Source organism: Girardinichthys multiradiatus, chromosome 11, assembly GCF_021462225.1.
Source record: "Girardinichthys multiradiatus isolate DD_20200921_A chromosome 11, DD_fGirMul_XY1, whole genome shotgun sequence".
Taxonomy (NCBI): domain Eukaryota; kingdom Metazoa; phylum Chordata; class Actinopteri; order Cyprinodontiformes; family Goodeidae; genus Girardinichthys; species Girardinichthys multiradiatus.
This window is the reverse complement of record NC_061804.1, coordinates 32514875-32540898: the sequence shown is the minus strand read 5'-3', so window position 1 is coordinate 32540898 and position 26024 is coordinate 32514875. Positions and strand designations below refer to the sequence as shown.

General features: G+C 40.2%; 1 protein-coding gene across 1 annotated transcript in view; it reads right to left on the bottom strand.

Moving 5' to 3' along the window:
* ar (androgen receptor) overlaps positions 1-13911 on the bottom strand; it is a 46691-nt gene extending 32780 nt beyond the window's left edge. Inside the window, exons 1-3 of the mRNA XM_047378996.1 lie at positions 12349-13911; positions 6852-7003; positions 6522-6638 (exon numbers count right to left, since the gene is read on the bottom strand). Coding sequence (XP_047234952.1) covers positions 6522-6638; positions 6852-7003; positions 12349-13445 — 1366 coding nt within the window. The 5' untranslated portion in view covers positions 13446-13911. The remainder of the gene's footprint in view (positions 1-6521; positions 6639-6851; positions 7004-12348) is intronic.
* Positions 13912-26024: the final 12113 nt, after the last annotated feature.

Here is a 26024-nt window from a genome sequence, read left to right as displayed (position 1 = left end):
AAAACATTCAGGTGTCCGGTAGAAAGCTGAAGACGGGTTTTCTTTTCAGCATCACAATGAGTCCTAGCATACATTTAAATCAACAAAACATGAATTACCTGAGGAAAATTAAAGCTTTGGTCAGAGTCCAGAATTAAATTCAACAGAAAATCTATGGGAACACCAGAAGACGCCTGTGGACAGCAGACATCCTCGTAATCCGATAGATTTGGAGAACTTTGAAAGGTAAAACTGAATCAAAACCTGCTATAGCACAACATTAATTTATGGATGTGCACATATAAGCAATCAGGCTATTATTGCTTTTTTAGTTCTTATTTTTCTTCCTCAAAACAGATTTACTTGTTTTTTTCAGTTGAATTGTGCTGGATAAATGTCACATATTACCGTAATTTGAAAAAGATTTGAAATTGTTCCTCATGGTCCCATGTTTTACATCACAAAAACCTGGCATTTTCAGAGAGCCACTGTATGCCGCAAATATAAAGTGGTCACAAATCTGATGTCAGGAATACATAACAAAACTTACAAAATAGGCAAATGAAACATTTTGTTATAACAATGGTCTACGTAACTGTAAAATGTATCTTTTTTAAAACCTCTGGATCAGTCTCCACACAAACATCCATACAGTGGCTTCAGGGCACTATCTACAACCAAGACAGCCTTTTTTTTAAATCTTTGGCACATTGAGACTAACACCCATTTTTACCAAAAGCTGACTCTAATATAGACTTATTTGACAACAAAGCACAACTTTCAAAATATAAAATATACCTTGTTCATCCTTTTATATACCTGCCTGCTTGTTACCAAACAGCTACCTGTCCACCTGAGTGCCCACACAGCAAGCCAGGGTGTCCACACAAAGTTTACCTCTGGCTTTTCAGTCTCAGTTACATTTCTGATTACAACAGTAATCTGCAATCAAGGACAAGTGTTTTTCAAAGCCTTCCAGAGCTTGTCTACTTATATTGATCACAGCTGTAATTAAAGCAGAGAGGCTCAAACATCCAACAATTGCTTTCTGCTCTAAGACTAGCCCAGACCCCCAGATTATTTTGATAAAATGTTCAAAGGTTTCTGCCAATAACATTTGAGAAATAATCTTTGGAACTGATTGAATCATCTCCTGGCACAATTTGTTTCCAAATGTTGGGACACAAATTAACATTGCATGGGTAGACTGAGCCTGCTCTTATTATACCCAGACCTGACACCCTCACCCATCACCAAATAGTCCGCCACATATGTTTCTGCTCCTTAGCTCTCTCCCGACTTGTTTAGATTGTGCCGGTGGCGTAAAATTCACACTTCATTTATGTACAGCTGAAACCAGATATTTACATACACTGTATAAAAACACAATTCCCCTCATCATTTGACATCAAATCAGACTAGATTACTTTAGATTTTTCCTTGATACAAGAAAGCAGTTTGTTGCCTTAAAATACATCAACAGATATGCCTCCAGTTAACACAAATGTTGTGAAATAAGCTTACAAAGCCAGGAGATCGTCATCTGGGTTATACCAAATTGCTGGAAAGCATGGCAATCTTAATGTATCCAAACTTTTGAAGTTCAAGAAAATATGAATAAATAAAAGGAAATTCTTATTTTATCATTTAGAGAATAATTGTGGAAGTCGTATTGACCTAAAACAACATACGTTTAGGCTAATTTAATGTGCATAAATATCTGGGTCGAGTGATACAGACACATTTTTAATGATGAAAATAGGCACGATTTTTATAAGTTAAAGGTATCTACTACCTAAAATAGTGATACTTAAGCAAATATAAATAAGCTCAAATCAATTTAGATTTATAAAACGGAGCCATGTAGGGTGCCATACAGCTTTAAAGGCCTGGGAAAATAATGCATATGTCAATTTCTGTCTTTGTGAATACACACCATTCACAATAAAAACCTACTGAGCTTTTACCACCTTACTTACTGTGTGCACTTTATGAATAAAAATGTCTAAAAAGTGCTGTAAGGACTTTAACAGAGGCTGTGCAGTAGTTCCTAAATGAACAAAGCCTACTAGAGAAAAAGTGAAGTCCTAAAAGTGAAACTATTAGTGGTTTTCCAAGACCAAGTACTTTATTCTCTGCACATCTCTGCTGGCTCTCTTCAATTGCTGCATCATCACAATAGGGGATGCTACTGATAATCAAGACCCTGACTGAGCTGCCATGCAATTTAGACCTCTTCCATTCACTTCTCCTTACTGTCACCAAGACCTGTTTGTCAAATTAGGCTGTAAAGATTGTCATGTAGTGGGCTAATTTTGGTCTTGTGTTCAATTTTCACTCTGCCATTTTCTCATTCTGCTAACGGTGAAAATTGTACTGGAGGCACAAAGCTGACACGAGACATGTGAATTAAAGCTGCAGACATGCTGGTAATTTCACCACCAGTCACTGACAAACCCTGTGGAGGGAAAATGTGATCTAATGCTGTGATTGTGGTAAAAAGGTGTCCCTTTTCCAGTTGTGGCTTAAAAGATCCTTTCACTTATGTTCTCAGCATGGACGAATAATTGACTGCAAGCATTTTACGGGGAAATTTAAGGATATGAAGTGGAAGTGGCTGCAGTAAAAATTACGCATCATTACGCTATCGGTTTTGACTTATACATACATACATACATACATACATACATACACATGCATATCTATATACACTGCTAAAAAAAAATAAAGGGAACACTTAAACAACAATATAACTCCAAGTAAATCAAACTTCTGTGAAATCAAACTGTCCACTTAGGAAGCAACACTGATAGACAATCAATTTCACAGCTGTTGTGTAAATGAAATAGACAACAGGGGGAAATCTTTGGCGATTAGCAAGACACACTCAATAAAGGAGTGGTTCTGCAGGTGGGGACCACAGACCACTTCTCAGTACCTATGCTTTCTGGCTGATGTTTTGGTCACTTTTGAATGTTGGTGGTGCTTTCACACTCGTGGTAGCATGAGACGGACTCTACAACCCACACAAGTGGCTCAGGTAGTGCAGCTCATCCAGGATGGCACATCAATGCGAGCTGTGGCAAGAAGGTTTGCTGTGTCTGTCAGCGTAGTGTCCAGAGCCTGGAGGCGCTACCAGGAGACAGGCCAGTACACCAGGAGACGTGGAGGAGGCCGTAGGAGGGCAACAACCCAGCAGCAGGACCGCTACCTCCACCTTTGTGCAAGGAGGAACAGGAGGAGCACTGCCAGAGCCCTGCAAAATGACCTCCAGCAGGCCACAAATGTGCATGTGTCTGCACCAACGGTTAGAAACCGACTCCATGAGGATGGTATGAGGGTCAGACGTCCACAAATGGGGGTTGTGCTCACAGCCCAACATCGTGCAGGACGCTTGGCATTTGCAGGAGAACATCAGGATTGGCAAATTCGCCACTGGCGCCCTGTGCTCTTCACAGATGAAAGCAGGTTTACACTGAGCACAAGTGACAGACGTGACAGAGTCTGGAGACACCGTGGAGAGTGATCTGCTGCCTGCAACATCCTTCAGCATGACCAGTTTGGCAGTGGGTCAGTAATGGTGTGGGGTGGCATTTCTTTGGAGAGCTGCATGGCCCTCCATGTGCTCGCCAGAGATAACAAGATGAGATCCTCAGACCCCTTGTGAGACCATATGCTGGTGCGGTTGGCCCTGGGTTCCTCCTAATGCAGGACAATGGTAGACCTCATGTGGCTGGAGTGTGTCAGCAGTTCCTGCAAGATGAAGACATTGAAGCTATGGACTGGTCCGCCCGTTCCCCAGAACTGAATCTGATTGAGCACATCCGGGACATCATGTCTCGCTCCATCCACCAACGTCACGTTGCACCACAGATTGTCCAGGAGTTGGTGGATGCTTTAGTCCAGGTCTGGGAGGAGATCCCTCAGGAGACCATCTGTCATCTCATCAGGAGCATGCCCAGGCGTTGTAGGGAGGTCATACAGACACGTGGAGGCCACACACAATACTGAGCCTCATTTTGACTTGTTTTAAGGACACTACATCAAAGTTGAATCAGTCTGTAGTGTGTTTTTCCACTTTAATTTTGTGTGTGAATCCAAATCCAGGCCTCCATTGGTTAATACATTTGATTTCCATTGATGATTGTTGTGTGATTTTGTTGTCAGCACATTCAACTTTGTACAGAACAAAGAATTCAATGAGAAAATTTCATTCATTCAGATCTAGGATGTGTTAATTGAGTGTTCCCTTTATTTTTTTGAGCAGTGTATATACTGTATATACATACAGGGGTTGGACACTGAAACTGAAACACCTGTCATTTTAGTGTGGGAGGTTTCATGGCTAAATTGGACCAGCCTGGTAGCCAGTCTTCATTGATTGCACATTGCACCAGTAAGAGCAGAGTGTGAAGGTTCAATTAACAGGGTAAGAACACAGTTTTGCTCAAAATATTGAAATGCACACAACATTATGGGTGACATACCAGAGTTCAAAAGAGGACAAATTGTTGGTGCACGTCTTGCTGGCGCATCTGTGACCAAGACAGCAAGTCTTTGTGATGTATCAAGAGCCACGGTATCCAGGGTAATGTCAACATACCACCAAGAAGGACGAACCACATCCAACAGGATTAACTGTGGACGCAAGAGGAAGCTGTCTGAAAGGGATGTTGAAACATGTATTGTTCTCTGATGAGTCCACCTTTACTGTTTTCCCCACATCCGGGAGAGTTGGGCTGCCATATCATAGCATTCCCTTGGCCCAATACTTGTGCTAGATGGGCGCGTCACTGCCAAGGACTACCGAACCATTCTTGAGGACCATGTGCATCCAATGGTTCAAACATTGTATCCTGAAGGTGGTGCCGTGTATCAGGATGACAATCTACCAATACACACAGCAAGACTGGTGAAAGATTGGTTTGATGAACATGAAAGTGAAATTGAACATCTCCCATGGCCTGCACAGTCACCAGATCTAAATATTATTGAGCCACTTTGGTGTGTTTTGGAGGAGTGAGTCAGGAAACGTTTTCCTCCACCAGTATCACGTAGTGACCTGGCCACTATCCTGCAAGAAGAATGGCTTAAAATCCCTCTGACCACTGTGCAGGACTTGTATGTCATTCTCAAGATGAATTGACGCTGTATTGGCTGCAAAAGGAGGCCCTACACCATACTAATAAATTATTGTGGTCTAAAACCAGGTGTTTCAGTTTCATTGTCCAACCCCTGTAGATGATCATTGTCACAAGTAAAGTACAACCAGTACTTGGAATCAAATCCTGCAGGTCCTTCAGAGTTGCTCCCTAACAACATTCTCTCGTCTTTAGGTCCATTTTGGAAAAGCATCCAGTTTTTTGGCATATCCCTTTTTCATATTTTATTTAATTATTCATAACTTCACAGTTTTACATCATATGTATATAATACTGTAGATTTTTTCTGTTTCTTGATCCTGACTGATACCTTTTTTACAATGATGTTTATTTGATCTTGTGTGATCTTTCCGCAAACTATGGCTTCAGCAAAAGGAAATGTAAGCAAGATCCTGATAAGACAAGAATAGCTTAACTATTATTAATGTACAACTTTACCTTAAATGATATTAGGTGTATACCAAAGAAGACTGACCACTGAAATTAAATCAACGTGCAACCAAGATAAAGCAGCTTTTTTTTAATTTGGTCCACGTTTATCATACACACCTTTCAGGTAAAAAACCCCAGAAAACTCTCCAATTTATGCACAAATACAGCTTGCATTCAGTAGGGATGTGTTGATGTTTTTTGTATTTAGGCTCTTGCTGTGTATGACGTTCAGAAGTGTCATCAGGAGACTTGATATGTGCAGATTTTTAGTTTGGCAAGATGATATTTGTCTGTGTGTGTCTGTATGTGAGTGTGTGTGTGTGTGTCTGTGCATACTTGGTTTGAAGTATATTTGCGGGGAATCTACTAATTACACTAATTACTTCTCTTAAACTGAATAACTTACTGCATGTACCCCTTAGGTTTATATCTGTTTATATAGAGTGTATTACAAAAGGTTTAAAGCAGGGTTAGGGTACAACACAATATCCCAAGCTTTGATTATCTTACAGACCTACCAAGAGATAAGGGCAAACATGTCAAAGACAAAAGTTGGTGGTAGCATCATGCTGTGCGTACACTTTTCCTTAGCAGGGGCAGAGGAGCTGCTCAGGGTTGATTGGAAGAATGATGGTGGGACAGGAAAATACAAGATAATTTGGAAGCCTTAAAAAAACGACTGCAAAAGACTTGAGTCTGGAGTGGAGGTTCCCCTTCTTACTAAACAACAACATGCAGCCAGAGATACAATGAAATGCTTTAAAGCAAAGCATATGCACCTGTTGAACCAAAATCCAACTGAAAATGTGCTGCAAATTGATGTTTACAGACTCTCTCCATCCAATCTGATTGAGCTTACCCCACCAAACCAGGAACACAAACTGCAGCAAAAGGCGGTTCTACATCCTGTTGACTCAAAAAAATATTTAGTCCATCAATATGTCCTACCTCCAAGAGTCATCCCAGCTTCAAAGCACTTCTTCAGCCGACAAGAGGGGCAGTTCTTTCTTCTTAGCTTGTCAATGGTGCAATCGTTTTTGCTTGCACACAGGTATTTCTGCTTACCTGTTTGATACACAGAGAAACCAAAGGTTAGCTGAGCCACTAAAACATGATAAAACAATAATGAGATAAAGCTCATTTAACTACCAACTTGTCCCATCATCAAAAACAGAAAAAGTCTCAAGCAAGTGCCAGTATACCAACAGACAACCGTGTGAAGCGTTATCGAGCGCTGGCACCAAATTCTAAATCCAAGTTGAAACTTCTACACTTTACCTTCTGCAGCTCTTTTAAAGAAAACCTTGCAGCTGCCACATGTGAGCGCTCCATAATGGCACCCAGATGCCTCATCTGAGCAAATCAGGCACGTCCTCTGAGGAGGGAAGAAGAACTCCACAGGGAACATGTGCTCTCTGCCGGCCTCAAACCTGCAGTAAAGCAAGAAATGAGACAAACATGTGACAAATCTTGAATGGTGATGTCCCAGCGAGCTGGCACAGGAGTTTACCTCTTTGCAGTATTTTTTTTCTTTTTGTCTGCCTAAATAAACATTATTATTAGCAAAATAATTTTTTCTTTTCTTGTTTTAAAACTCCATATTCGGTTTGACTCCTTTTTTCCTTGTGAAACCATCACCCACTGCAGACAAATGAAGTCTAAAAACCACAAAACACCTCATATAATTCCCAATGACTAACCACTAACAAGGTGCAACTTATATAGATGGCTTTCTACATTTGGTGTAGAAATGGCTTTGAACGCTCGCGCTGTGGCCCTGGGATAAGACGTGGGTTAAGTTGGGCAGGCTGCGGCCTTGAGAGGAGCGATAACAGAGGAGACTCAGACATAATGTTGCCTTAGTGACGTGCCAGATAGATATGAAGGTTCAGTGTAAAGATGACAAGGATGAAGCATTCTGTTTTGCAGAAAATTACAAGACATATCCTGGTCATTTAGCAACTATTCAGACTGATTAAATTTACTCTTATTATGTTAAAAGTGAGATTTTCCTGTTTTGCAGTGTTTTCAGGCTCATAAATTGCCACCGTAACCACGCACACATCCCAGCTCAGATATAGTAGCTTATGGACCTTGCAATGGACGATTCAGGATGATGCAAACCACAGGGTATTTTGTTGTTTGAAAACAGGAAGCTGCAATGACTAATCCGTCACGCTGGCAACTCTTTAAATACAAAAGCAGGAATTTTTTAACAAGCTCAGAGATTGTCTCAACATTTTTATGTATAACTTTTGTAAAAGAACACCATTGGCATTCAGAATTTTTACTGATCTCATCAAACCGATTTTTACACATAAGAGCACGAGGTTTATTATCAGCTCAATGTGATTTATGCATGTTTAGCATGCTGTAGTGCCATGGTTCTCACACACCAAGTACTGCCACTAGGACTGGTGATAATTGGTTTACCCGTGGTGGTACTCAATATAAGGTAAAAACAAAGATTATTCACTGTAATGTAGAGTTAAACTGCCAAAAAAATGTCTTTGATTCAAAATAAAACTTTTCAAAACAGAAGTGAAATGGAGAATATTCGAATAGAAATGATTTAGGTTTATGTTTAAACTGAAATAGACACCGGTGAAGCAAGAACAAGCGATACCGGGTCCTGGTTTAGCTCTCAAGTCTTCAATGTTCCAGCTGCAAGTTGGGAAATCAGTTGGATTTCTGTGGAGGTAAGTATAAATGTATCAAGAGCGGGAAGTTTTAAATTAAAAGCAGAAGTTCTCACTTCTGTTCTAAGGCAGGGGTGTCCAAAATGCCGCCCAGAACTTCTGCGTCGTACACTAAGGCATGGGTCGTGTGCTCTACCACAAAGCCACAAGCCGTTGACATTGGCTTTCATTTTAAGAGCATTAAAAGGACCACAAATAACCAGTGACTTTTACTCAATAGCACACTTTGGTGTACTCATTCCTTTAACTTTCCTAAATATAGCTAATAGAGTTTTCAAAGAGAGTGACCCTTTGTTACTGAGAATAAATTATAAACTTTTCCTGAGCAAAGGAAGTAGAAAACAATCAACCAAAAAAAAGGAAATTATATGCCTGTCTTTTAGAAAGGCACACATGTAAGACACGTTTTATGTTTTGAGCAGGGGAGAAAAAAATAAATTCACAATTCTTTTGTTTTTTTTGTTTTTAATTTTCAAAAAAGTTATTTTGTCGTCCATGAGTACAATACTTTCCACTTGAAGGTGCTCTTTCTCAAACATCTGTCCTCACACCTAAAAACATTCTGATTGATTGCAAATATGCTCTGCTGTCCCTAAAAACTTTATTTATGCACTGAAGCTGAATGCCTCTTGCACAAATATTCTGTCCTCCTGTCTGCATCATTCTCCGTACGGTCAAACGTCCTCCCAGCCTGGGTTAAACCTGCTCAATCAGGTCCTCTCTGCTTGTGGATTCTGTTTGCTTTTTCGGGGATCGGAGTGCCTTGTAACCATGCCAGCAAGTAGAGCTCACTCCAGACAACAGTAGACAGAGAGTATTTACCAATGCATTTTGCTGATAACTTCTGACGTGTTTTATTTTCTCACCCCTGTCTACAGAGTCCAATAGCTTGGCTCTAACCTATAAAGGACAACAAATTAGGCAAGGTGAAGAGAGTCAGCTCAGTTCTGGGTATTAAAACCAAACTGATAGAGATGTGGGCCTGGTCCTTTACAATCTGTGAGGAGAGAAGTTGGAGAAAAGAGCAGAACAATGGATAGCAGTGAAAATAAAAAATCCTGCTCTTAAATTGCACACACCTGATTAAAGAAAGATATAAACCTCCATACATTTGCTAACATTTGTGCTCAGTTACAATAAATGAACAGTTTATTATTGTAGCTATTGCTAGGTTTAAAACATGGCAGCCATATTGAGTTTTGAGGTTGGGGTTAGTGAGAAACTTTCAACTTTTCCATTTACAATTCAGACTTCAGGTGTATTTTCTGGTTATTTTTTTAGCCTATAATTTGGACATTTTACCTTTAAGTAAAAACTGGAATGCACAATTAAATCACATCCTTCAGAAACATGCAATCAATGAGTAGAAACTTTATCTTTATAAAAACAAACAGTAAAAAAAGTCCTGATGTTTTACTGTTTAAAAATGTCTGCCGCTATAACCTGAAAACTGTAGTATTTAATATTACAGTACTTGATACAAAAACATACTGCTGTTGTGCATTTACAGTATCAATCAGTAGTACAGCTACATGAGACAAAACCATCTCAACTACTTGCACAACATCCATGCTGCTTATCTCCAGGTGTCCCGGCTGTTGCTTTCCTTTTTGTCACAGCTTTGAAAGCATCTGTTTCTACCCAAGTTTACAGTCATAGTCTGCTGTTCTACACTGATCAGGTAGCGTGACAGTTTAAGCATGAACATCAACCGATTCCATGCCTTGCAAAAGATTTTATATTTTTTATATCCACTTTTGCTTTCCGTGGCATATAAGCCTGGCAGCCACACACCCTTATTTTGCTCCCAATTTTCTCTGAATTATCTCCTTAATTCCAAACTGGAAGAAACATAATCCAGATTTCTACTAAATTTGTGGAACATGCTTACGCATTCTTGTATGCATTCTGCAGACAATCGTCATGTTTCCAGCAACATATTATGACATGTAATGCACATTATTCTGCTACAAATGATACTGAGAGACATTTTCATTGAAAACAAAACTTTGTCTTGTTTGAAATAATGTGATGTGTTTTTTTTTTAGCAATTTGTTGCTTGAAAAGGTTCAGAAAAGAGCAGCTTTTATACAGATGAACAGGAGATCATTACTGCACTTGTTAATGAATAGTTAAGTGTATCTGCTGAAAATGTTTTCTTTGTTTGAATGTTTAACCACTTCAAACAGTAGTATTGCAGTGAATAGATTTTTGGATCAGACCGCTAGGCCATAGCACTGTCTGGTGATCTTGTACTCTAAACAGGACACTGAAAACTAAAGCACACTGAATGGGGAGCTCAGTTGCATGTTTCTTGTCGCCGTCTACAGTCAAAACATTCAAGCAAAAGCCACAAAAACATGTGCACCTACAAGCACGGTTTCCCTGAAAAACTGGAGTCTGAGAGTACACTCTCTGAGTCATTACTTTCAACGACCTCAGACGGATGGAGAAGGCACTCGACTGTGTAATATATGACTCTAGAGGAAGTCAACATACCCACACAAGGTCCATTCGGCGTTGTAAACCAAACTAAGTCGTCAGAGGACACGGGGATGTATAACTTTTGAGTCCAAATCTTCAGAGAACTTGAAGCTAAAGAAGTCACCTCTTATAGATAAAACATATTTTAATAGGTTTTTTTTTAGCTATTGCAATAAGAAAATACAAATACTGTGCTATAAGAAAAAGAGGAAAAAGAAAATTAGCACAAACATACAAATTTCATCGGAGGATTATAGTTTATTGCATTCATATCACATCCTTCATTGAGAATGGCAAACACTGAGTCAAGTTACTGGTTTTGTGATATTTATATTAAATGATTAGAACATGCCTAATGCACTAATCCTTTTTGTTTTCTCTTTTTATGAAAGTTTAAAGGTTTGTGGTTTTATAATACAGATTACAGTTTCATAATACAATGAAATGCTTTGGCGAATACTGTCTGAATGGGCTGCTGGCTCAGCATGCATTGATTATATTTGTTTTCTACCTGAGCTGGAGAGTTACAAGACTTCAAAGACTTCTCTTCGTTTGGTCCAAAAATTGTAAAACAGACGCCTGGGCAATAAAACCGTTTTTTTTTTTTTCGTTGCAAAAAGCTTTCATCCCATGCTGTCTGATTTTAACTGTGTTAATAAATTTTATGTATGTATCTGATATAATGAATTTGAGCAGCTGTCTGGTCAAAGTTTTTTGATTCATCTGCGTGAGCTAAGTTAGAGTTGTAAAAACCTTTCAGAAACTTGGACATGATTTGGTTCCTAATGGGAAAAAAACACATGTAGTAGAAATGCATCTACACCACTAAAAACAGCTGTCTACAAGGAATAAACAGGAAGCAAGCTAAGATGAAACACATGTTTTTATCTCATTATTGGTTTGATGCTTTCTAACTTATTTTCTTTTGTGGTCATATAATGCCAGTCACACAGACCGCAAAACCTGGTTAGGGGACATGGTGTTTATTTGACTTGAAGACTTGGATTTAAAGAAACATATCTGTTACCAAAGGCATTGTTTTTGTATTCCGATATACTGTGGATAATAAGACAGACCACTAAAGGTGATCAGATTATATGGACACATGTTGAATAGGAATAACTGTTTTTTTTTTGTTGTTGTTTTGTTTTGTTTTTTTTTGCATACAATACGAAACCTTTGTCAGAAATGTTATTTTACGGATTCCTACATTCTGACTGACAAACAAACATGCTGCGATTGCATGAACTTAAATGGGTGAGTAGGATATTTTTTGGCGATCTGATGGATTACCTAAAGTCAGAGCGAACTCAAAACATCTGGTAAATTTAATTCTTGATAGATAGATAGATAGATAGATAGATAGATAGATAGATAGATAGATAGATAGATAGATAGATAGATAGATAGATAGATAGATAGATAGATAGATAGATAGATAGATAGATAGATAGATAGATAGAGATAGATAGATAGATATTGACTTGAAAAGTGTGAAAACCGCACATCTTGCATTTTGATAAAGCCAGCAATCAGTAGTCAGTATCTTCCATGCTGTATAATAATAATAATAATAACAATAACAGGATTACCTGGTGTCGTTATAGACAACATCCAGCCACTCTCCGACCTGAGTCTTCATTTCGCCGGAGTTGGGATAGGGGGTCCTCAGCATCCCGCCAGAGTACCACTGCTCGGGACGCACCACGCTCCCCTCGTATGGATTACATATCGTCTCAGACTCGTGTGCGTTCATGCACTGCCTGGACCCCCAAAACTGCGTGTTGTACCTCTTGTTAAAGGCGTAACCGCCGCCCCAGAACGACCCCCAACCTTCGCTTCCCTCGGACTTGATTTTGACGCTGTGCTCCGGCTGATATCCGCCGGAGTCGCTCTCCTGGGCATCCCCGAAGTCCCGCGCTCCCTCCTGGGGGTTGTAAGCTGCCCGGCAGGACCAGTCGGTGGCCTCTCGGAACTGCGCTAAGTGGTCTGGGGCGTAAGGGCAGGAAACGGCGCGGGCTGCATTTAGGTGATCTGTGTCGCCAGGCTCAGGTGTGAAGTTTTGCGCGTTCACAGACGTCCGGCTGGAGGTGAGGTGATGAAAATGCGCCGGCGTCTCTGAACTTTTAAACATCTTCACGGCTGGCTTCTGCCCGTGCACCGGCCGCTCATTCCGGCCGGGACACCTGTAAGTGATCTGGGTCTGGGCTTCAGGGCAGCTCAGAGCCGCGGCGTCTACCCCGTAGAAATACTCTCTGCTGATTTGGTCATTTGCCCCACATAGGGGAATTGCTGCGTCCACGTCGCTCATGTCACTGGACTCCATGGTGAGACCCAAAGACACGGACACTGCTCTGCACAGCTCTCTGGCTGTCTCTGAGATTGTGGCGCACGCAGAAAAGGAGCGGCTGTCAGCGTTTAACAACTCCTCCTGTGGAGCAGCAGCTGTCTGGCAGCAGCGCGCCTCCATGTCACGGACTGGCGGATTAACGCACCCAGAGCAGCAGCTCCTGGCACAATTACCGGATTCTTCAAGCCTACCGTTTCCTGCGCGACTGTGGGCGAAACCGACTGGACATCCTTCAGTTGTATGCGTTAGGCTGATGGCGCTCACTGGGTCGCCTGCCTTTATTTTCTTAACCCCGGGCCATACGGAGCTGCAAGATAACTGTCGGCTGGTTTGGCTCATTTCCCAGAACGAGTTCGCTTGGACACAAGACTGAACTTTGCGCGACAGAAAACCCACAGCAGGTCCCCGGGAACTGTTGATCTGCCGCTCGGCCCGATCTCTACGTGTGTAAGGCGTTTTGGTAAAAGTCTCACAGAGCAACAGGAGTCGCAAACTCCTCCTAAACTGAGAGTCGGAGTTACTCGGATGCGCTTTGATTAAAGTCAGCAGCAGGAAAACAGTCTAAATACGTTACTTTCTTTCAGTGAACGACCAGCAATGGCGCTAAATGATTTATAATTTACAGGCTAATACATGTAATGCTTTTATACTCTGAAACGCGTTTCCACGAGACACCCCAAAACAAGCCTCCCATTATCTACTATTATGCTCCCTGCCTGCAGTTGTTTTGCACCACGCTTTCATGTGTGCATCACAATTTTATGACATGCCACAAGTTTATTATGGTGTTTTGCTCATTGCAAAGATCCTCCGGCAAGATATCTAAGAAATTGTCTAAATATTCAACAAGAGTTTTTCCAGTTTCAGCAAAGATCAAACTGCGCGCTGTTTGAATGTTTTGACTGTAAATATAAATATTCAGATAGCTAACATATGACAGTTATTATTATTATTATTTGGGTTATTAGTATTATTAGTCGTTTTGTAGCTGCACCGCTTATATTGCTGTGTCCACTACCATAACATTTTATGTTATTTGTAATATATTATCCTTAGTTCCTCAAGCAAAACTCCATAAAAGATTCGGTGGTGCTGCTTTAATGTCATGAGATCAGTGAATGATCGTTGTGTTGCTTTAAAAGACTTACAGTTTCTCTGGTGAAATTATGAAGACAGGACAACTGTCTACTTGTTTCAAAATCATTCAGCTATAGCAGTTTAAAATCAATTTTCATTTATTATTAGACCCGAGCAGGAAAACTGCAAGGGCCTATTGTAATCGAAGGATTTCTTATCATCATTTCTTTCTTTCTTTTTTCCGCTGCGTCTTTGCGGGGCAATTTGGGGACTTTGCCATGCACGAAAACTCACAAGATTTTACCCAAAATTGTCCCCCGCGTGAAATTCTTGTTCCTTAATGTCGTTGTCAGTGGGCGTGGCCAAACGACTCTACAGCGCCCCCTAAAATGAGATAGGCCGAAGTCGTAAAGTTCGTAGAGTTCTGAAATTTGGCACACAGGTAAACCTCCTCAAACCAAGAAAAAATGTATCTTGGGGGTATGCCCTAAAACGCACAGGAAGTCGGCCATTTTCGGTCAAAGGCCAATTTTAGCCCGTTTTTCACTTTTACTCACATTGAACTTTAACGAACTCCTCCTAGGGATTTTGAGCTATCGACTTCATATTTGGTCAACATACAGATAAGGCATGGGCGATTAAAAGTTGTCAAAATCGGGAGTTTTCGGCCATGTTTCGGGGGCGTGGCCGGGGCATGAACTTGGCGTTCCCGCCCAAAGTGAAAAAATGCAATAACTTTCCCAAAGAAACGCCAAATCACACCAAAGTTGGCATGAAGGAGGACCTTCGGGTTCCCTACAATCCTATGGGGTCATATGCTAACATGATCAAAGCTACGCCCCCTGAGAACAGGAAGTCACTTTTTTGACCTGGAAAGGTGCCTCTCTGACCCTCTTGACCCACTCAACTTGGAAGTGTGTCAGAAGACAGATAACTGGTGGGTCTAACTTCGTTTCAAGCACAGTGACTTTTCATAAAAGGGTGTGGCCTTGGTGGCATGGCGAAGTTGGACATCACGCCATGGCCATACGTTTGGCTTTAATTTCCACATACATCATCTGATCTCCACCAAAACCTAGTCCAGTCCCCAACAGAGATCCAATGACATATTTGGTGGGCGTGGCCTAATTCGTCCACAGCGCCCGCTAGAAAATAAAAAAAAATCAGCCCGAGGCCATGCTTTGACCGAGGATTGTGAAATTTGGTACACATATGTACTTGTCAAGACCTACCAAAAGTATCTTGAAGCATTGGTCCAAACCGCACAAGTTGGCCATTTTTGATTGGCACTGGGGATCAAAAGTTATCAAAAGCCACAAAATATGACTTCTCGCCATAAAAGACGAAATTGATATAGCTCCTACAAGGAAAGTCACAGAGACCTGAAACCTTCTCAGATTGATCTGCCTCTCGCCCTGAACAATATTCATTGATCAGATGCTGACATCATTGAAGCCCCGCCCCCTGAGAACAGGAAGTGTAATGTTTCACTTAGTGTGGCCCATATTTGATCTCCTTCACCTAATTAACATGAAACTGTCTCCAATGACAGATAACACAATGGTCTAACTTGGTCTCCAGAACTGACAGGTTTGGCTGGAGGGTGTGGCTGTGGCACCATGGCGAAATCTGATGTCACGCCATGGCCATACGTTTGGCTTTAATTTCCACATGCATCATCTGATCTGCACCAAATTCAATGTGATTGATCCTAGTCCAGTCCCCAACGGAGATCTGATGACATATTTCGCGGGCGTGGCCTAATTCGTCCACAGCGAGCCCTACAAAATGTGAAAAAATCAGCCCCCAGGCATGCTTTGACCGTGAAATGTGGTACACATATGTAACTTCTCAGGACCTACAAAAAAGACTCTTGGAGCATTGGTCCAAACCCAACAGGAAGTCGGCCATTTTGGATTGAATTTGCCATTTTGACCCTGTTTTGGGCGTTTCTAGCCCGCATATCTGAGCAAACTCCTCCTACAGCTTTTGACTTAGAGACTTCAAAATCACTCAGTATACTCTTAAGGCACTGGGGATCAAAAGTTATCAAAAGCTTTTTCATACATAAAAGCATGTGGGCGTGGCTAAGCCTCAAAATCTGACTTCTCACCGTGAAACACGAAACTCTTATAGTTTCTCCAAGGAAAGTCACAGAGACATGAAACTTTCTGGCCTTGATCCATATTACACCCTGATCAATATTCAATGGTCAAATGCTGACATCATCGAAGCCCTGCCCTCTGAGAACAGGAATTGTCATGTTTTCCTTTTGAGAGTCCATTTTTTATATTCTTCACCTAATCAATGTGAAACTGTACCAAGTAACAGATAACATGATGATCTAAGTTCATGTCTAGTACTGACTGGTTTGGCTGGAGGGTGTGGCCGTTGTGGCATGACGAACTCTGTTGTCACGCCATGGCCATACGTTTGGCTCTAAATTTCACATGCATGGCCCGATTTACTCCAAACTCAATATAGTTTATCTTTGACAACCCCCAAACACCTGTATTGGATTACATTGGAATTTGGATCAACAGCGCCCCCTAGGACACTTGAAGGACTATATCTCCCTCATACATCATCGGATCCACTTGAAATGTAGTATAGATCATCAGGGATCAATGCTGAACATGTTGGCACAGTCAACTGATTACATCATTTCAGCTCCACCCACTAATTAAAAACTGAGTGCAGCTTCCATCTGGAAGGTTGGATCTCGTCAGATAAGAACTCTGCATGACCGAATATCATATGACATGTCGCTCACAGTCCCTCCTAGTGGATATGTGTGGAACTTAATGGCAGCCTCGTCGGTCATGCACAGCTGGCGATGCCAGGCTCCCATGGTCGCTGCACAGGCCGAGTTGCGTTGAGGTGCGAGGGCCTTCAATGCTGCTTGCAGCTTTAATTATTAGCGCTTTTCAAAGGAAAAAAAAATCATGAAATACCAGAGATGGTGGTAGGTGTGGCAATATCCACCCAAATAGATATACCCAAATAGCCAGTCTTCATTGATTGCACAGTGCACCAGTAAGAGCAGAGTGTGAAGGTTCAATTAGCAGGGTAAGAGCACATTTTTGCTCAAAATTTTGAAATGCACACAACATTATGGGTGACATACCAGAGTTCAAAAGAGGACAAATTGTTGGTGCACGTCTTGCTGGTGCATCTGTGACCAAGACAGCAAGTCTTTGTGATGTATCAAGAGCCACGGTATCCAGGGTAATGTCAGCATACCACCAAGAAGGACGAACCACATCCAACAGGATTAACTGTGGACGCAAGAGGAAGCTGTCTGAAAGGGATGTTAGGGTGCTAACCCGGATTGTATCCAAAAAACATAAAACCATGGCTGCCCAAATCACGGCAGAATTAAATGTGCACCTCAGCTCTCCTGTTTCCACCAGAACTGTCCGTCGGGAGCTCCACAGGGTCAATATACACGACCGGGCTGCTATAGCCAAACCTTTGGTCACTCATGCCAATGCCAAACGTCGGTTTCAATGGTGCAAGGAGTGCAAATCTTGGGCTGTGGACAATGTGAAACATGTATTGTTCTCTGATGAGTCCACCTTTAGAAAAATGGCTTAAAATCCCTCTGACCACTGTGCAGGACTTGTATATGTCATCCCCAAGACGATTTGACGCTGTATTGGCCGCAAAAGGAGGCCCTACACCATACTAATAAATTATTGTGGTCTAAAACCAGGTGTTTCAGTTTCATTGTCCAACCCCTGTACATTTACTAAATAAAGGTGAAGATGTTCTGTTCCTCTAGAACAAAAAGCTAACAAGTTATGTTAGAAGAAAATCTGAGAGCCAAAAGCTGTATGGTTTCCACTTCAGTGGTTGGTAATGTGAAATGAATTTCAGTCATAAAACTGCTATTTTACACCAACATGTGGCGCTGCTGTAAGGAAGTCTAAGTGGAATTTGCTGCAAACAGAAAAAGAAATTGCAAGACAAATATCGGAAAAGTTTCTGGCTGATCTTGAGCAGTTTGTAGTTGTGGCATGAGCCCATGTCATTATGCTGCACAACAGAAAATGGGTATTAACAATATCACTGAGACAAACGTTTGCAAAAACCTCCAAAGACGAGCCAGGCCATTTCTTAACATAGTTTTGTTTATAAAGTGTAGTTGATAAATTGAAGCTCTGTGAGGAAAAAAAAACATTCCTGCACAGAAGCATGGCATGGGTACCATCGTGCTATTGGAGTTTGGGCTTGAAAGCAGTTTTGTACACAAAAGCAATGATAAAATAAAATAAGAAGATTAAGACTTTTAGTGCCAAACATTTTCAGGTGCTACCTAAACTGGTCATTACTAAATCTTAACCACATCACAATGAAAACTGAACCTACTGAGAGAGATAAAAAGGTGTTGTAGAGACAGAGAATGAAGATGAGTATGAAGAAGTGGGCGTAAAGAGAGATAAGAATGACGAGGACAATGAGAAGAGGTCATATAGAGTGATGATGAGGATCAGTGAAATTAAAAAGGGTCAGCAATAGGGATAATGAGGATGAGAGGGGTGATAAGGGTTGTGATAAGGATCTTTAAATGTTTGACCTGTGTTCTTTAAAAAGATGTACATGCAGAGATCAGCTCAGAACGTTTTCTGCTACTAGAGCAGACAAAATCATGATTTTACCACATAATAATCATAATTAAGGCCAGTTAAGTAAAACCAGACCCATTTCAGCCAAAAGATGTTCTGAGCAATTGACATTTTGCTGCTGGGTCCAGAATATTTGGAGACAGACACAATTTGTGTTACTCTGTTTGGCAAAACACACTATTTATTTTAGCCTTTCAGGAGAATGTGTGCTTTATCTAATTTGAGCTATTGTTATTCACAACCAAATCTGAATGGCGGTTGACAAATTATAAATCTAATAAATAGGGCCTCTTTATCAGAGAAATTAATGTAATTACACACATTTTCATGAGCATTAATAATATATATCAATACTTTGTTTAGAATTATTTGCAGAGAGAGTCTGCCTTGGAGTTTAGAAATCACTGATTAATTGGGGTTCCTCTTTTGTGATGCTTTGATAACCTTTTACCTCTGCTGACTTCAGTTAATGATTATTTCTGGGTGTTTCTCTATTAGGTTTTGTCAGTTTAGCCCAGTTTAGATTAGGTGACTGACAAGGCCAAAACTCTGAACCAGGCACGTAGTTAGACCTGGGCTTCCGGGGCGGAAGCCCCGAACTTCTTGATAGAAGACATTTAGAAGTATTAAAAAGATGCAGCCACAAAATGGTATTGGAATTCACATTTCTATTAAAAAAAAATCTGATTTTTTCAATTGTGTTCCATATAATCACGTCCCGCTCCACCTAACCTGACAATGAGTTATAAGAAGAAGACAAAAATACTTATTTGCGCACCGCTAATGCGCAACTACGCACACAGCCAGAGACGGACTCCATTCTGGAGAAGTCCAGGAAACCAATTTACTCCAGGTCGACCTGCCTCCTTCATTACCTGAAAAGCAAATAATCAAAAGCATAATAATAATAATAATAATAATAATAAAAAAGCAATACATCATGCCATGAGTGGAAGAATTTCAAGAACAGCTGAGAAACAAGTAAATAAATTAATAAATTAGTCTGGATCCAGGAGGCCACAAAAGGACCCAAAACATCTAAAGCACTGCAGCCTCATTTGCTGCATGCAGTCAGGGTTTTCTGATTCAATGGTAAGAAAACGATGACATCCGTGCTTTTGCATATGGCATAGAAAATCAAAAAGAGATCATACCTATAGTCAAATACTGGTGGGAGTGGGATGGTCTGGGGCTGCTTTGCTGCTTAATGGAACCATGAAGTCTGCTCGCTTGTAGAAAGTCCTGAAGCAGAATACCTAGCTATCAGTTGGTCACCTTGAGCTCAAGCACACTTGGGTTATGTAGGAGGACAATGATCACATCTGAAGTCCACATCTGAAGCTAAAAAATATAGATAAAGATTTTGGAATGCCCTAAAAATATATTTTCTTCAGTCTGATTGTGATGCCGTGGCATCACCTTAAGCAGGGTAATAAACCATCCAATGTGGCTGGAAAAAAAGATCTACAAAGAAGATTCAGCAAAAATGCTTCTATGGGGAATTAAGACTTGTCAGTTATTGCAAACACTCAATGGCACTTTTGAACGCTAACTTTGGCAAAACCATTCATTCTCCTTGTGGTGTGATTAATTTCTCACATAGGGCCAGGTTGGTTTGGTTAGCTTTTTTCTCTTGATATATAAAATCGTTGGAAAAGTGTTTTAAATATTTACTCAGGCTATCATGGTCATTGAAATTGGTTTGATAATTTAAAACATCTGAGTGTGACAAAAACACAAAAAGAGATGTGCCATCAAACAGGGAGAGATGGCTAACGCTATTAAGACCTTTTCCTATGTTTACTCGCTCTTAATTTAAGCACTGTGGTTATAACCTCGACATCTGGCATTCACTAATTTCATAAAATTCCTCAAACATCTTCACATTATGCTCCAGGAACATATGCTAATCCAGAGTGGGCACTTTCATGCCATGTCACCAATGGGAGATGATGAGAGAAAAACTGCCAGTCCTGCAATTTGAAAGCATGTTGTCTCCTGCCTGATCCCACATGTCTAAATTTCAACTGACTTGAAAGAAAATCAACTTAATGGCCTTTTAAATATGTGTTGTTTTTTTTAAATCCTATCAATACATGCCAGAAAACTGATGTCTATTAGATCATTTCCAGCTTGTGAAAAAAGAACGGCTCAGTCTTAGAAACTTGGATTCAAACCGTCATGTTTTCTCATTTGAACAAGGATTCATAAATGCATACATTTTCTAAAATTATCCCAATCTCTTTGATTTGTTTAGCTTTGACACTTTAATAGAGCAGGAACAAATTGAAATCAAATCTTCAGTTATTGTTCCTGTTTTTACACAAGCTACTGCGAGCGGTACAGCCCAACTAGCTGCTGCAGGAAGCTAGAAAAGCTGATGCTTAAAGTTTCCATGAGCAGTTGCGTCCAAAGTTGTGTGTGTTTATGATCCAGTTATTGATTTTGGCTACAAAACAATTTAGGTTTGTAATTATTGTAGTCAGTAATTTTTAGTTGTGGTGCACCTGAGAATAGTTTTAAATTTGATGCCACCATGATAAAAGTGTGTCTAGATATGGGTGTTATTGCTGCCAGTGCTGGGTTGGCAAGGCTGTAAAAAATAAGGTACCATTACTCTGCTACATAGTTTTACAAAACAATTAGGACATCTCATTAAACATTATGTTAATAAAAAAAAAATTCACATATCAATGTCTGACTCACAGGTAAACACCAAAATATGTCATGTTTTACCGATAAAGATATCAAAAAAATCTTTGTAGCTGAGGAATAAGTTATGGCAACCTACCCCTAATAGCCTCCTGTGGCTGAAACTTCTTTAGTGAGACGCTCCTTGTAGCCATCCACCAGCCTCTTAAACATCAGTATGAGGAAAGATTGCTTCACCTCTCAATTCCAGCTTTGAAATGTTTTTGTTTTATTTTATTTTTTGCATGTACAGCCCACTTGGGGGACCCCCGAAATCATCTTAATGTGATCAAGATCACATTAAGCTTTCGCTTTGTCAAAGCCCAGGACTTCCCATTTCTTTATTCTCAGCCAGTGCTTGGTGGATTCACTGCTATGTTTTGGATCATTATCATGTTGAAGGGTCCAGTTCTGCTTCAGCTTTAAATGTTTTTTCAGATGGTCTCACACTTTCTTCAAGCACCGTCTGATACTTGGTAAAATGTATGATTTATTCTATGCTGGTGAGCTTGCCACATGTGACCCTGAGACTTCAACCTCCTTGCTTCACCATTGGTATGAGCCTCTTCTCCTGCAATGCTGTATCTGGTTTAAGGTGAACATGTCAAAATACATTTCTACGGTTTAAAGGTAAACCTTATTCAAAATTCTGAGTTTTACCTATATGCACCTAATGCAAAGCATCACATGTGTAATTTCTGCAGTTTAAGGGTGGGAATGAATGTGGGTTTGCCCTAAATTTATTTATTAATTAAAAGGTTTAAAAAGTCTTTTCCCAATAATTATTTGGTTATATTACTTAATAATGTTATCAATATGACATATCTATATGTTAATAGAAACAAAAGTTGTCATGTGCTGTCCTAACTTTTGACGTGACTGTAGATTAATAAATCAGATTAAGAAATTTAATATTTTATAGCATTATTTTAGGCATGAAACAATCTTAAATAAATTCCACCAATCAAGAAGCCCTCTCACTTGATGTCTTTCTGGGTTTTTCCTCTGGGGCTCTAATTGTGTGGTAAAATACACAAAACCTTAATTAACGTTCGCTGTATTTTACAGTTGATCTAACAAATATTAGTGTATAAGTGTAAGCTGGCATTTGAGCTCAAATCAAGTGTGAGCTCATGTCAACACACAAAGAGTTCACCAGGTGGCTGGGTAGCTGTTTTTAATTGGTTTCTCCACTTTTAGGCATTATGGACATCCAGGTCAAGGGGAACATCAGTCACAAAACCAAAGAAATAAAAATCTTCTACTTTTTCTGTTTATATGTAAAGCTACCACTAATTGTAGTTACTATTTTATAATTTAGGAATGCCACTTTGGGGCTGCATGGTGGCGCAGTTGGTAGCACTGTTGCCTTGAAGCAAGAAGGTCCTGGATTCAATTCCCAGCCAGGGGTCTTTCTGCTTGGAGTTTGCATGTTCTCCCCGTGCATGCATGGGTTCTCACCGGGTACTCTGGCTTCCTCCCACAGTCCAAAAAAAACATGCCTGTTAGGTTAATTGGTAACTCTAAAATTGCCCTTAGATGTATGAATGAGTGTGTGTATGGTTGTATGTGTGTTGCCCTGCAATGGACTGGCAACCTGTCCAGGGTGTACCCTGCCTCTCGCCCATAGACTGCTGGAGATAGGCACCAGCTGCCCTGTGACCCACTATGGAATAAGCAGTAGAAAATGACTGACTGAGGAATGCCACTTTCTGAATTGTGTTTCAGTTAACTCATTCTAAAGTGTCAAAGACTGTATCTGTGGGAAGAACTGCAAACATGTTTTGAAATATCATTTAAAGTGCAATTTCTTTTAAATAGAGACTTACACATCTGATCTTCTGACTTTATTTATTTTTATATTAACTTATTCGGAAAGTAGCTACGCCTGGGTCTTCTCTCAGTAACAACATCCCTACCAAAGAGTGTAGCTCTCATGACCTGTTACCATTCAGCTATGATATGTTTACTGACTGGAAAAAGATGGGATTTCTGAGGCCAATCAAACTGAAAACTGGCTGCGTTTGATCTCCGCATGATTTTTTGCATGCATTTTCAGAAATTATATTTAAACTTAGAAAACACTGTAAGAATGATAAGACTTCAAGTTACTGATCACAATGTCTGTGCTTTAACAGAACCCCTTCTTCCCTGATGCTCATCTCCCCAAAGACAATTTTTACAGTGTAATTCACACCCTGGCTGTGTGCCAATGTAGTCAAGATGATGGCTCATCTTATCTGTGTGAACGTGTTACATTTGAAGTCATTGTGAGAACTTCACAGATTTTTTATGGTCTTTTGGGGCTCTAAGAAGTGAATATGTGATCTACTGCACAAAATGACTCATTTCCATGCTATATGCTTTTATGTTTCTAATAACGTTTGCTCCTCAGATTTGGAAACATTAATTTGAAATAAATCAGATGCTGAACAAATTTCTTTGCATCTTTTTTATTCAACCACCTGAGAACTACTTTTACGTTAGAATTGTAATAATAATGATCAATTATTTTCTTTTAAACAAAGAGTCAGAGAAGCCCACTGCATGTGACAGTGGCGAGTCCTTCCTTTCTGCTCCTTATTCCCATTTTCGTATGTTTTCATCAACAGATTAAAGGTTTCAATAATCAATGCGGTTTTCAAGCTTATTTCAACTAAGACAGTTTTAATGCCATAATAAACACTAAACATGGCCGGATGATTCTATTCAGGTGTAAGCATTCCAAGTATTATCTATCCAAAAGTCTATGCTTACCTGCTGCACCATTCAAGACCAATCCCTCTTATGTTACACATGATGTTAGCATACTCAAAACCAATGCACACATTTTAACATATACAAGAAGCTGGCATTGTATCAACATAATTCATAGTTGTTAAAGTTTGATTTTAGTAACAGCTTCACCCATTAGTGACTCATTTATTGCTAAAACCTGAAAGATTAACTGCGTAAACAGCTGCATTCTTCTGTCATCTGCAGCTGTAAAAAACCATCAGAATAAAAGACAGCTATTCTCTTGCTTTGTGCTGTTTAAAAGTTAAACTTTCCTAAGACTTGTCAACCTCATTACTACACTGACGGCTGTTACATGGTTTCCCTCCTAGGAGGCTGGCTTCCTTTAATGCTTGGGGACATTGCACTTTTGCCATAACGTACCTTGTGCAGTCTCAGTGAGAAAAACAACCAGAGATGATATCCAAGTGACTTGTTATTATCGCTGGTTGAACTTGGGGTATTTTTCAAACAGTTGCCAACATTAACATGCATCCCATGTAACGTGCACAAAGGGGTAATTAAAGAACCACATAGAGTGCAGCCTCATTGTAGACTGCCATAATGACAAGTAAGCAACCGATGGCTTCAAATGGCCAATTTAAAATCATGCAGGATTTTCTACCAAGCCCTTCTAAAACCACCTGCCAGTCCCTTAGTTTTATGGATGCGTTTGTGAGAGCAGATGTCCATCCATTAAATTCACCATCCAAACTATTTCTTTTCAGCCCACAAACGTCTTTTAAACCATCTGATTAAGTCACTGTCATGTTTCTCAAAAAGAAGCAACACCACAATCGGGAAACAATTTGTTTCCCTGAAACAAATGCAGATAAATGTGTAAAAATGTTTAGGGTAATCACATAATCCCAAAGTGGGTATAGTACATATACTGCCTTGCAGTTGTTTTTATATCACTTGAATGTGTTTTTCACATCTTGTTACATTACTACCAAAGACCTCAATCGTCCTGCTTGAAAGTGAACCCATCAATTCTAACTAGCTCTCCTGTCCCTGCTGAAGAAAAACATCCCCATCGCCTGATGCTGCCATCACCATATTTTAACATTGTGATAGTGAGTTTAAATGTGGCAACAAGTTAGACAGTTACAGATTTAATTTGTGCCCTGGTAACCCTAAGGTGGTAGCACTGTATAAAGAACCGGCAAAGACAGCAATTCTGTCAAGTTTGAAACATACGTTGTAAGTTCGCAGATTTAAACAAAATCTGACCGTCCAATCATGACCATCACTTTGCTTTCATTTCTTTGACTAAGGTTACTTCTTTTTGATGTAGTCTTATGCCTGCTTCACATTTTCATGATTTTAAAATTGTCTGCAGTTTTCAAAACCCGAGAGACCCCACACATGACGATTAAAAATTGTAGGTATAACAGGCTTGCTCCTAGAGTGGTGTCCAGCCACATGGTAAATACAACACACCACACACGAACAGATTTTACTCACGAACATTCAGATGTCAGATGGGAAATCTCGCAAACCCTATCGAGATCAAACGTGAGTTCAGAGTAATTCTAAACGTCCACCCGCGCTGACTAGAACACTCTTGATACACCACACACAGTAGAAATATCTCATGAGATTATCTTTAGAGCTATCCCGATTATCAGGGCATGTCGGAAGGGAAAGATTGGGTCAAAACTCAGCATAAAAATCCTGCCGTGTAAAGCAGGCATTAGAAAGCAGTGCAGAGATCCAGTTATTTAGTAAACAGGAGTGCTGCCAA